This window comes from Muscardinus avellanarius (assembly GCF_963383645.1).
Source record: "Muscardinus avellanarius genome assembly, chromosome: 15".
NCBI lineage: Eukaryota > Metazoa > Chordata > Mammalia > Rodentia > Gliridae > Muscardinus > Muscardinus avellanarius.
Window position 1 is genome coordinate 33,472,781 of NC_137801.1, and position 14,108 is coordinate 33,486,888.

The following is a 14,108-nucleotide window of genomic DNA, read 5'->3' on the forward strand; positions in this document are numbered from 1 at the left end:
CATTGCCAATTTTGTTTTGTGTGACTATTTCCACTGTATTGTGGTGGAGACACACACACACACACACACACACACACACACACACACACGCTAATCCAGGAGAATACTGCAGTTCTGACAGTGAGGTGGAGAAAGCTGGGAGAGAAGACAAGAGAACTGGAAAGGGGGCATGGGAGTAAGACATCTCATGTCAAAAAACTCAGAGGGTCAAAATATTTCGCATAAAAAGTTAGATATTTACCAGATATTAACTTTTTAAAAGTGAAAAACTTCAAATAAAACAAAAACTAGAGCCAAAACTAGTTAAAAAACACAATGTGTTTTGATTTCTTTGGCCAGTTATTAGTCCACTTGGAGTTATGTAACAAGGAATACCTTTATGAATTAATGAATCATGAAAATGACTAGCTACTCAATAAATTTATAAGATGGTTTTCAAAATAAAGTGTAGAACAGAGTTTTCCTCAGCCACAAAGAAGAATGAAATTAGGTAATTTGCTGGTGAATGGACAGAACTAGAAAAAATGCTAAGTGGATAAGCCAGGCTTCAAAAGTCCAGGGTCCTATGTTCTTTCACACTTGTAGAAGTTAGAATAAAGGGCCAGGCGTGGTGGCGCATACTTGCAATCCCAGTACTTGGGAGCCTGAGCCAGGAGGACTGCAGGTTCGTGGCCAGCCTCAGCTACATAGTGAGGCTCTCCACAATTGAGTGAGATCCTGTTTCAAAATAAAGAATAAAAAATTGGCTGGGGGGATAGAGCTCAGAGGTAGAATAATGCCCCCAGGTGGTTTTATCTCCATTTTGGCCAAAAAAAAAAATAAAAAAGGATAAAGGAATAAAAAAGAGATCTCCTTAAAAAAGAAGGGAGACCAGTAAAGCAGAAAAAGCAGTAAGGGTGGGAAAGGAGGAAAGAAATGAGGAAAAAGAGAAGTACTGGGGAATGAAATCAAATTATGTTTTATGCATGTACAAATATGTCACAACGAATCCTACTTTTACATATAATGCATTAATTAAAAAAGAAAATCAAGTGAAGAACATTTTTATTACCTGTGTAACAATGGTACTGAATTTTGCTCAGACCTTTGTGTTATTATTCATTTCTTTAAACAATAGCTAAAATTTCTTATTATAGACCCTTATTTTGTATTATAGAGACTACAGTGCCTCTGCAACCTCATAATAAATATTTTTTTCTTCTTCAACGGTAACCAATAAAAATTGCTAGCAAAACAGTCTGTACTACCCAACTGTTAAAGAGAAAAACTGAATGCTGGATCCATGCAGACATGCTTCTAAAACTCTGAAGTTAAAAGTACGATAAGAATAGAGAACACTGTGTTTTAAAAATTAGGTTACAGATACATAAATTAAAAAGAATATTTATTACCTCTAAATCTGGATTCCTCAAATCTGCTTTCCATCCAAACTGCTTCATAAGAGCAATTCCAATTATTCTTCCTATCTCCTGGAAAGGAGCAAGTTATAGAAAAGGCAAAAATATACTAAAAATAAAAATTTTAAGTTTAAACACAGGCAAATATTAACAACCATGTAGAAAAACCAAGATAGATTATTTGATGATAACTTAGAGCTTTAGCATTAAAGTATTACTTTAAAGCAATTTCTATTCAAGGCAATACGGTTGTATTTTTACCTCCTCCATCCCTAACACACCCTTGGCCTTAATGCTTATTCATGCATAATCTCTGTTTTTGCAATTTTAGGTACATGAAATAGTGAGACCATGACTTGATAAACATGGTCATTCCAAGTTGTAGGAAATTAAAACAAGCCAAATGATTGTTAGCAAATTGGTATCATTAGATTCAACTTCAGGGTCTGTAAACTCTAAAGTTGGCTAACGACTCAGACCAATGCCCTTTATATAACTAAATTCTGGAAGGGCCAACCAATAATGCTCTGTGATAGAGACCATGGTGTCTGCCTTTCCTGAGAGTGCCAAGACCTTCTGTGTATTTGTGTATCTGTGGTCCAGGTCCTGGATATGATCCCACATACAGAACCCAGGGCAGAGTACAGAACTGTTCTGAAGAGAATTCTCCAAAGCTTAGAGCCATGATATTTCCAAATGCAAAGAACGTCTATGAATTTAGGGAAACTCTTAGGCACAAAATAAAGTCTTTGCATAGAATGGCATATCATTCCTAAGGCACCTGAGTCTAGGTTAAAAAGGGAAATGCATTTTTAAAGGTACTTAATCATAAGGAATGAGGCCTAATCATCTTTCTGGACTAATTATTTATTTTGAGAGAGGTCTGAATCTCATGTTGATTCTAGAGAGTAATGGATTAGTTCTTTTAGAACACGGGACCCTGCCATGGGAGGCATGCATACCTGTGCGGTGAAGGCCTTTCCAATGGCTCCACTGCAGCGACAGGACACCCTGAAGGTCAAGTCGGCCTGGGTGTGAGTATTCGCCGCTTGCTGCACCTCATCCTGGCACTCGTCTTTGTGAAGTCTCTCTCTTCTAGTGGTGGAATCTCTTTGCTCCAGGACATCTTTTTCTGTTTGTTTCTTTAGCTGGCATTCCATACAGTTCTCTTCAGTCTTTTGCATTTCTTCTATTTGGGGTTTCTTAGAAATAATGATTTCATCTTCTCTCACTTTTCTTTTTAGTGGCTTAGTAGTTCTTTGAGAAAGTTTTTCCTTTTCTGTATCAACTTCAAGAAGACTTTTCCAAATTGTAATGGCCTCCAGCCAACTTCCTGGATCATTATTTATAAGTCTTTGCACTTCATTAAGTATTTTTCCTAAATAAATAAAATTTCAGTTTATTATATCTTGAAGCTTTGAAGACCATCTATTAAATTTGAAGACCATCACCAAATTTCATTACTTTATTTCACTGAAGTAAGTTTCACTGGATGGCTGCATGAATGCAACTTCACTTTCATTTGGACTTTATAAAATTTTAAGAATATTGTGTAGAATAAAAGTCATTGTTATATTACATATATAACATTAAAACTATTAAAATTTCCATGTTATTACTAGTAATACTTTAGCAAATTAATTTCCTATGATAATATATTTATCTCATCAATATGTGAGTAGATCAAGAGTTTGAAATAATGGTGATATTATCTATAAAAATTAAGGTTAAAAAAGAAAATAAATGATAAAGGATGGGACTTAGAAACAGAGTAGTTAAATCTTGGGTTTATTTCATTTCAGACTCTACAATATTAGCATGTATCTTAAAATGAGTTTCTATAAAGTATAAGTTCACATACGCAATCCATTTATAACCTAGGAACTGTGCTCAGTAAAATTTATTTTTTTATTTTTTATTTATTTTGGTGGTACTGGGGGTGGAACCCAGGGACCTTTCTACCTCCAGGCTATACTCCCAGACCTATTTTATACTTTATTTGGAAACGGGGTCTCACTAAGTAGCTGAGAGCCTCAGTAAGTAGATGAGGCTGGCCTGTGTGATCCTCCTGTCTCAGCCTCCCAAGAGCTGGGATTACAGGCGTGCACCATCACGCTCAGCCTCAGTAAAATTTAATCTTTTCATGATGAACAAGGGTCTTCAGGATGATCCAAAAGTAATTAGTAGTTCCTAAAGATGAAGTTATGTGGAATACTGGGATGAAATTATATTTACCCCACAATATAATACCTTGGGATTTGCTTTATAACAATTTTTCTTGCTGGGTCTTGATTCTTATCATTTATATCTTTCTTGAAAGAGTTTATTATAGACTATGTAATTACATGATCTCTGTGCACATTAGCAGTCACGTCGAGGTCTAAGGCAGTGTTTAATCCTGCAGTACCCGACTCTCTCCTATTTTTGCTGCTTTGATCAAGACCCTTAAATTATTTTCAGAGCTTTCCAGCATTTTATTATTAAAATGATACAGTTTTGCTTACTACATGCTTCTAAATACATGTAAATACAACTGGCCTGTTCATCTCTAAGAAGTTGCCTGATAATAATTTTCAAAGAAAAAAATGGGGCTTAGGTCACTAAAATCTCAGAAGACAGGCAGCAGATTGCAAAGAGAAGAGACAGACACTACTATACTTAACTGATAATATTCAGAAAATATAGAAAAATATATAACTAATGATGTAACATATATGAATAAGCCTTACAAATGTGAAATGGCTACATATTAGTTAGTATGCAGATAACTCTGGAGTACAGCATGTGGGTAAAAGAAATAGGCATATATGTAGTACCTTTACTTGGAGAAGAAACAGTAACTGGAAATTGCTTTTTAATCAGCAAAAACAATCTTTCTGCAGACCTCAATTTCTTCAGCATATTCAAATCAGAGCAGGTAGTAAAAAAAACCTTCCCTGAAACATATTCGACCTAGAGACAGACAGATATTCAGTAGCTCAGAGTAAGAAACAATGCCCTTTTCCCCTTTAATTGACTAAAACATAGCCCCTAGATTAATGATTTTAAAATTTCCCATTTCTGAAGCATCTATTATTTGTTAAGCACTATACTAGGCACTCTGAATACATTTTCCCCCCTTCGTCCCTATGACAGCCCTTTAAGCTAGATTTTATCATGATCATTTTGCATATTTGGAAACTTAAGTTTAGGATAGGTTAAGTAATTTGTAAAGTGACCAAGATCATAGTCAATGTTATGCTACCTCTTGTAAAATACACATGCACACACATGTACACACATGTACACACACACACACACACACACACACACACACACACGAAAAACAGAACATAAAATAACTTAGTAATTGCATTACCAAACCTCACACACTATTTGAAAGTGGACAAAAGAAGGCATAATGCATAGCACAAATGCATAGCATAATGAGATGTCCATCTCAAGGTGGACACTAAACATCTGCTTGTGGTCTACCAGGAAGCAAGCAGCATAGGTTCTGAATAGCAGTGTAATAAACAGACAAAGGCATGCAGATTAAGATGTAAAATTTGTAAGATAATACCTTGAATTAAGCCATAAAAACTTTTAACATTTTAAAGCACTGATAAGTTGTAGGTACAGTAAAGAGCAATGAACATGGACGCCAACATCACGGAAAATCTTGGGGAGGAGTCCCGTAAGATTTGGGAAGAGAGATTCTAATAGAATCGGGGCAGATGCAAAGGCAGAACCCTGGCTGAGGAAAACTGGGAGTTAGCTTGGCAACATTTTCTGTGTTATGTTGATTGATGGTGTCAGGTGGATGGATGGTGGAGCTCTGGCCAGCGTGATGTATGGTCATGAAATTTTGAGTACCACAGATGGTAATGGTCAGCCATTATAGAATTTTGATGAAAACAGTGACAGCACTGAATTAACTGGCAGAAAAAATTACTTTGGAAGAGACATAAAAGACTGAGCATAGAATGTGATGCTGGAGGGAGAAGTAGATTACTGAGACAGAAGTGAGACGCTTGGCTGTGGGAACTGGAAAATGAATAGAAGCAAGATATATGCATCAAACAGAAACAGGCTTTGAAGACAGGATGAGTATATGGTTAAAAAAAAAAAGTCAGGGAAGAGAGGAAATGAAAAGAGCATGGCGTTATGAGGAGCCTAATGTGGTGTGGCAAACGGGGCCCAATACCACTGGAATCCTGAGCTTTTGAGGGCTGACCCAGCTCTCGATTTCAGGGTAAATGCGGATTGTCTTGGCATTCTCCTTTTCATAGTGGCCATGGGCTAATTCAGTTCCAAGTTATCTCCTAGAACTAAGGCAGCACATGAGGGGCATCCCATGTGTTAGTGTTTGGGTATGGTCTGGGTGTGTTTGTGTGAGGGAGCTTGGTGTGCCATGGGGCATTATTGAAAGGTGGTGGAACCTTAAGTATGGCTTTGTGAGAGGTCACTGGGTCAGGACCACCCCTGGATGGGCTTAATGCAGGTCTTTTGGAGTGGGTTATGTCTCATGGGAATGGATTACTATCTTCAAAATCAGGATTGTTATCAGAGACTTGGTCCCTCCCCGCTCTCCTGTCCCCTTGCTTACATAAATGTCCTTTCTACACGCAGCTGGTTCCCTTTCTACTTCACCACATTGTGATACAGACAGAGGTGGCCCTTGTCAGACACTGGTATCATGTTATTTGGATTTTCAACCACCATAATAGTGAGCATATAAACCTCTTTTCTTTGTACACTAGCCAGTGTCAGGTATTCTATTATAGCAATGCAAAATAGACTAAGGCATCATGTGTTTAGGCAATTCATGGGAACATGAGCCCCAAGGAGTTTTGTTTTGTATCTGAGTTGATATAATTCAGACTTTGGGATGATAGTTTTTGGGGTTGCTATTCCAGGTTGGTGAAGAATTTGCTTCCCAGCAAACCCTAGGTTGGTACCGCTAAAACCAAATAGCTGAGGTATCAGCAAAGCAGCTGATCAAGACAGACAAAGAATAAGACTATGACATTAGAGGAAAAAAAAAATAGGGAAATGAAAGGAACACTTAGGAATCAGTATTTAAGGGGATAGTGAAGTAATCCAAATGAAATTCTGGTTTCTAAAATTTACTTATTTTCCTTACATAGGTGACATTTTCTGAAACTAAATCTATACATCAAAATGCTTAGACTTTGAAAACAAAGTTTTAAAAAGTAAATTTTTGAAAAGTCAGATTTTGTTACCTGGCATAGAATACAGATGATATTAGAGGCACCTCAAGACATTTTAACACACCTAAAATACCTTGCCAAGATTCTGGGGGAAACTGTACTAAATATTTTACTAAAAATGTATGGTTTTAAGATTTAAGTCTTAAAAACAAGAAAACATGATACAAATATCTAGACCAGTTATTTTACCTGAGTAGTCAGTGACCTGGACATCAGTTTAGAGTTTTGTAATTATACAAGGATATTATCTTGTTTATTTATGTATTAAAGAAAACATTTTGTACGATGAACTTCCTCTAAAATTATCTTCTAAAAGTATTTAATGAGTATAATTTATTTAGAGCTTTGAATCATAAGAATGTGTCAACACACTAAAATGCCAAATATTTCCTCAAAACCAAAAGCAGAAACACCATTCTCCTTACAGAATCAACAAAAAGCCAACATTCTTTTTTTACCAGTAATCAGCATATACTCAAATGTTACTAAATTATAAAATAGTCATTGTAAGAATCAAATAATTACACATGTGGCCATGTCTGATTTACTCTTTGTGAAGGCTGGGTTCATCTTAAAGCAGCAGGGAGGATGAAACTTGGTGCTTAGAACTTCATCAACTGCTAAAGCCAGCATTTGCCTTTACCTTCAGTTTATTGCTATATGTGATCATATTCAATTACAATACTTAGAAATGTGGCATTTTAGAATATTTCATCCCAATATTTGTTACTTGAAATTCTTTGATTTTGTTTTTTCCCACTTGGAATTAAACTATAACCAAATGCCTAAAAAACAGCTGATTTTACATCTAACACTTCTGAAGACTAAATAGCAGCTCTATAATCTGCTAGAATATTAAGCAGGTAGCAGTTTTTTCTTTCCTTTTAAAATTCATGGATTCAAGTAGTTTAACTCAAAGATTAAAAGTTTAAATCTAGGTAACAATCATATAGTATTCCAGGGAGATACCAAAGTTCTCTTAAATTTACAAGTGACATTTGGTTTTAGAACTTCTTTTAAAGAACTATGCAGTGTTAGGATGGTATTTAAATTTGTTCTGGTTCACTTTAGAAGAAAGCATTTAAAATATATTTTATTTAATTTCCAAAAAGGCATTCAATCTTCAAACTAGTCTAAAATATCTGTGTGTGTGTATGTATAAAAGAATATTAAAAATAGCCAGGCACCTAGAAAGAAGCTTGCTCACCACCAGTCACTGATCAGGCTCTATATTCATCTTACAAGATTCCAATTTACCGGACATACAGAGTGTAGAGGGCTATGGTTTGCATGTGCTCTCTCCTCAGAAAGGCTGGAGACTTAATCACCATTGCAAATGCTGGGAAGCCGGACCTCTACCCTCATGGGTAGACAATGTCATTATTGCAGGACTACACTAGTTTTTCAGAAAGCAGGCTTGCTTTTCCTTTTGCTTTCTCTGTCAGTGCAGGATGCCTTCTGCCATGTTGCGAGGCAGCCAGAGGCCCTCACCAGATAGGGCCCCTCATTCACGGACTTCTCAGTCTCCAGGACTATAAGAAATACATTTCTTTATAAATTAACCCAGTCTTCAGTACTGTTATAATAATAAAAATGATAAAAATAGAACATGTTAAACTGTATCATGGAAATGCAATGGGTAAAATCTAGACTGGGGAAACTATCACTACTAACAACTACTGGTAGTGATGGTTAGGCTCTATAACTGTGCTGTCCAGCACAGTAGCCATCAGCACACATGGTTTCGGAGCACCTGAAATGTGACCCGAGAAAGTGAATTCTTATTTAATTGTATTTTTAATTCAAATAGCCACTTTGGTTAGTGGTAATCAAAATTGACAGTGTAGCCAAACCCAGTGTCAGAACATTAGGTCTAAAGCTAAGAATGACTTATATTTTTCAAAGGAATACAAATATAATAACAATGAAGAATATATAACAAAAACTATATGTGATTTATAGAACCTAACATATTTACTACCTAGTCCTTTACAAGAAAAAACTTTGTGGACTCTAGCTCTAGACTATGAGATAAAAACCCAATGTCTTTAACAAGCAAAATGCAAGGAGAAAAAAGAGAGATACAGAGAGGAAATCTAAAGATGAGTTACTTAAAAAAAAAAAAACAACAACAAAAACACCAGGCAGTTGGGAGTAGTAGTGTACTCTTGTAATTCTAGTACTTGGGATGCTGAGAAAGGAGGATCACAGGTTCAAGGTCAGCCTCAGTAACTTAGCAAGACCCTGAGATTCCATCCTCAGTAACACACACACACACACACACACACACACACACACACACACACACAAAATAAATAAAAACAAAGGATACCAGCCAATCACAAAGTGTGGATGGTATTCAATTTTGTATTCAAATATACAACTTAAAAACAAAAGGAATATTTATGAGTCAAGTTGAAATTTGAGGACTAAATTCTTTTTTTTTCTTTTTCTTTTTGTTGGAGCCCTGGGCATTCTACCTCCAAGCTTCACCCCATCCTTAATTTTCATTCTTTATTTTGAAACAGGATCTAAGTTGTAGAGGGCCTCACTAAGTAGCTGAGGCTGTCTGCAAACTGTGATCCTCCAGTCTCAGCCTCCCAAGTACTGGGATTACAAGTGTGCACCACCACATCTGGCTCAAGGACTAAATTTTTGATGATAGGAATTACTTTTAGCTGTGACAATGATAATGTGGCTTACATTTTTAATGGTCCTTATCTCAATTTTTTTTGTGTGTGTGTGGTACTGGGGGTGGAACCCAGGGGCTTTTTTTGCCTCTGGGCTATACTCCCAGACCTATTTTATATTTTATTTGGAAACAGGGTCTCACTAAGTTGCTGAGAGCCTCTCTAAGTAGCTGAGGCTGGCTTCGAACCTGTGCGATCCTCCTGTCTCAGCCTCCCCAGGACTGGGATTATAAGTGTGCATCACCATCTGGTTTATCTCTTTTATATTATACTATACATAGATAAAACAGAAGCCTTATAATTTAGAGATATAAGCAAATACAGATGAAATGATTCCTGGAATATCTTTTAAAATAATGGGGTAAGGAGCAGTGGGAGGTGTGACAACAAAATTCGCCATGGGTTGATCATTTCGCAGTTGGCTGATGAGTATATAGAATTCACTACACTGTTCTGTTTACTTTTTATATGTGTGGAATTTTCCATAAAAAAGCTAAAAGGAACGCACAGGAAATTTTGTACTGTAAGCTGTGTGTTAGCGTAAGTTTCCACAGTAGAGTCACCTGGGAAGGGAGCTCACGTTCATGTTCAAATGGGAACACCTGGGCTTACCCGCAGCCCTACTGAAAGAAAAGCTTTTGAGGCTCGCACTCAGGGATATGGTGTTTCCAACAAGCTCCCCTGGTGATTCTTATGTTCACTGAAATTGGAAAAGTACTGATTAAATTGAGTGATTACTTTCTACAGTAAACAATCACTTCTGAATTAATTTGTTTGTAAATTCATAGTTTTGAATATTAATTTTCTTGAAGCAAAGTAGTTTCTGACAGTCTCTCTTGTCACTGCAGGCTGATCTGAAGTACTTCTGTGTGACTCGATTTATAGGGACAACACCCAAGTATTTCCAAACACTGTGCCGCCGATCTATCCTTATTATAATGATTGAATTAACCCTTTAAAGTAGGTATGATCATCTCTATTTTAATCTGAGAAAATTGAGGCTTAGAAATTTGGATAATTTGTCCAAACACACAGCTCTATTAAAGGGTGATTTAAGATTTGAACATGAGTCTTGATCTAGAGCCCACGTGTGCTCTTTACCATGCTATTATTGACATAACCTATACCCCATGTTATGGGGACGTTTCCTACACTACGGTCGACCCTCTGTTTCTGTTGCTTCCCCATCTGAAGATTCAACTGATCTAAGACGGAAAATATCTGGGGGGAAAAAATGTCTGTACTGAACATTTACAGAGTTCTTTCTCTTGTTGGTATTCCCTAAGCACTAGAGTATAACCACTATTTATATAGTATTTACATTGTATTAAATATTATAAGTAACCTAGAGGTGATTTACAGTATCTGGGTAGATATCTATAGCATATATGCAAACACTACAACATTTAAATAAGGGAATTGAGAAACTGTGGATTTTGGTATCCCGGAGGGCTCTTGGAACCAATACTCTCTCAGATACCAAGAGATAATAGTAATTTAGCCTAGTGGTAAAACACATGGGCTTCAAAGCTGGAGAGACGTATGTACAAGTCTTCCTCCTATCATCTTGCACCAGATTTCTCCCAAGTCCTATGTAAAATGAAGGTAAATGTCATCTAGGGTGGCATAATCAGGGGCCCTCATGAAGTCAGCCCATTAGGAGTAAGGAATAAACACCTCCCTGGGGAACTATGACAACCAAGCTAACTCTCATTCTTATCGGTTTAAGAACTGTGCTGGTTTGGATTTCTAATGCCCCCCTAGCCTCAGGGCAACCAGGCAACAATGCTGGAGGCTGGGCCTGGTTGCTCAGCAGTCCATGGGGGGGTGTGGCCTTGGGATTATATGAGGTGCCTTCTCCTCCAGCTCTCTCTCTTGCTTCTGGCCTCCAACACCTGAGAGCAGAGCTCATTTATATTAATTCCCATTCATGTTCATATTAATTATCTCTCTTCCTCCTTCCTGCCGCCATGCCCTGAGCTCTTCAGACCTGGCCTGACATGCGCTGAATCTTCCTCAAGGCTATAGAAGATAATAAGCCAGGGGAGGCTAGAAAAATCAGTTTGGCCTTCTGAGACTACATGCTCAGCAGAAATGCCAGATAAAGCCAGACAAAGCAGGGTCTGCCCTATTCTGAAAAATAATATCAGAGGCTTTCCCAGATGATAAGGGCAAATTCCAGGTGGTGAGGGGCAAAGCATGTGTAGAATAGTCACCAAAGTAACCTGCAGTGGCCTTTACCTTAATAACAGTAAAACGCAGACTCCTCGGTGGACTCTTATGAGACATGAGATGCATTACGAATCATGAGGAAAACCAAAAATGCCACCTCTACATGTGATGACATCAGGAAACCGATTTCCTGCCTACCCCATAGATGCCATAAAAGCTGTTCCCCTGTGTTCTTTGCAGTAAGTAGCCTGGAATTTCTGTCACCCAATGCTGGCTTCTTTTGCTCAAGCAGACACCCCCCTCCCCATAAAGCCTTGGCTGTGATTAAATTCTTTCAGGGTCCAGAGTTTCTTTCTTCAATTCTGGATCAAAGCACCTGAGTTCAGTAACAATAGCAGTCTTTTGAGGATTAAATCATAACATGTATATAGTATCTAACATTTTAAGTGCTTAGTGAATGTTAGTTAATAACATTATACTTCAGGATTCCTTTAACTTTGAGATCACTTTCTATTAGAGCAACTGGAATGGAAATTCAGGGGTTATTCAGATTTCATTTCCAGGTATATCTGTCCTGCTATGGTCTGGATCTGGGGTGTCCCCAAGGCTCATATGTATCAAAGGCCTGGTTTCTCAGTTCAGCGATGTTTAGAGGTGGGACTTTAGGGAAATGATTGGATCATAAGGGCTATGAACCCAATCTACAGATGAACCCATTAATAGCTGCACGGACTACGGAGAGGAGAGGTGGGACCTAGTTGGTAAGGTTCCTGGGGGCGTACTCTTAAAGGGTTTATCTCCCTCCCCACTACCTTCTCCTCTCCCTCCCTCCGCCTTCCAGGCTGCATGAGCAGAGCAGCTCTAACCCACCGCTCTAACCCACCGTGCGCTGCCACCATGATGTTCTGCTTCACCTCAGGCCCAGAGCAATGGAGCCAGCCAACCGCAGGCTGAAGTCAGGGGCCAAAATAAACCTTGTGTCTTTAGTTGTTTGCATAAGGCATTCTAATCAGTTACAAAGAGCTAACTCATACCCCTACAACATACAAGAAGAGAATATGGAAATTCCCCTGGCATTTAACTACTCTTATGGTCAAGGCATTCCCCCCCAACCCCATACTTTATTGAATTTTCATGCTGTTAAGGTTTCCCCTATGTCATTTTGTCAGTACAGAAGATGAATGAGCAGAGAGTGTCTTTTTTTCGAGCAATCCTACATACCTTAATGGAATCAAGCCTTTTACTTTTCAGACCAAGCTCTCTAAGTTAACATTAAAACATGCAGTCAGCATTATGTATGGCCATACCACTGGCCTGGGTTAAACATGATTATATACTCATGCTTGATTCCACAGGAAGCCTGGGTTTAAATCTCACCTTTGCCATTTTCTGGTACAACACCTGAATCAATTATTTTATTGTTTTATTTTCCTCATCTGTTAAATGTGGAACACCTACTTCGGAGGGTCATAGAAATTAAGCAAGTAAATTGGGGGTAAGGACCTAAGAGCCTGTGCCTGACACATTAAATGCTTGATAAATGCCAGCAATTATTATGACACGGTGACTATTTTCGGTTAACTACATTCAATACTTCATTAAATTCTGTGACAAAGCACAAATGCCAGGTAGTCTAATATGAATAATCCCATTCTTCAGGACTTTGTGTGGGGCCCACCCTCACACCCCACTGCAGAAACTCCTTTTGTGGGTTTCCAACACTGTAGGGGGCCCCCGAGGGGAATGGTCAGCTTGTTTTTGCCAGCCTTCCCTTTCCAAGCACAATCATTCAGTGTCCTATCTACACCACCAAGACACCTTTTACATTACACCTGTTTCCTCTGCTTTCAAGAACCAGTCGGCACGTTCTAGTACCTCAAAGGCTGTTTAGAACCTTGTTCATGTCACTGAAATGAGCCACAGAAACCACAGAGCGGCCTGCACGAGTGGCTGCTTTTCCGGGCTCCGATGACTGCGTGGATGAGGCGTGCTCCGAGTAGCCTCAAGTATCCTGGATCCTCAGCACAGCCCAAGGTGGGACACCGGGCGACCGTCAACTAACACGACTCGGGCGCGGAACCTGACCACTGTTTGCATTTCACGGAGGGAGGGAGGGAGGGAGGGCTCTAACTCTGGCCTCATTCCAGTCCTCGGCTGTCTCGGAGGCTGCCCTTTAAGGGATCCAGGGGTGGCTGGTGGGGGCGCCGCTGTCTCGGAGCTGGGGCCTGGTGTCGGGGAGGGGGCCGCGGTCCGCCGGCCGGGAGGCGGCGGCCGACTCACCTGCGTGGCCGCCAGCCGCGCCCGCACCTCGCGCATCAGGAAGGGCTCCAGGCCGCGGCCCGCGGTGCAGAAGAAGCGGACGCCCCCCGCAGGCCGGGGCCCCGGCTCCCCGCGCGCCGCCGCCATGGCGGCCCCGCGCGTGGCTCGGTCACGTGGCCGCGGGCGCGCGCGGCGCGCTCCCGGATCCCCCCGCGGGCGCGCGCCAGCCGGCCGGGTCCTAGGCCAGCGCGGGGAGGAGCGCGAGCGCGGCGGGCGCAGGAGCGACCCCTGCCGGTCTGCGCGGTTAACTGCACCGAAACTCCGGGAGGAGTCAGGCGGCCTGAACTGCCCAGAATCATGCGTGCAATCGTCAATCG

The 14,108-nt window shown here is 39.8% G+C and overlaps 1 protein-coding gene across 1 annotated transcript in view; it reads right to left on the bottom strand.

Annotated features, from left to right (window-relative positions):
- The window catches only part of THUMPD2 (THUMP domain 2 tRNA and snRNA guanosine methyltransferase), a gene marked incomplete at both ends in the record, with an annotated part of 38,660 nt that extends 24,782 nt beyond the window's left edge, over positions 1 to 13,878 (bottom strand). The window contains 4 exons of the mRNA XM_080711868.1: positions 1,392 to 1,469; positions 2,360 to 2,775; positions 4,214 to 4,349; positions 13,753 to 13,878. Coding sequence (XP_080567994.1) covers positions 1,392 to 1,469; positions 2,360 to 2,775; positions 4,214 to 4,349; positions 13,753 to 13,878 — 756 coding nt within the window. The remainder of the gene's footprint in view (positions 1 to 1,391; positions 1,470 to 2,359; positions 2,776 to 4,213; positions 4,350 to 13,752) is intronic.
- Positions 13,879 to 14,108: the final 230 nt, after the last annotated feature.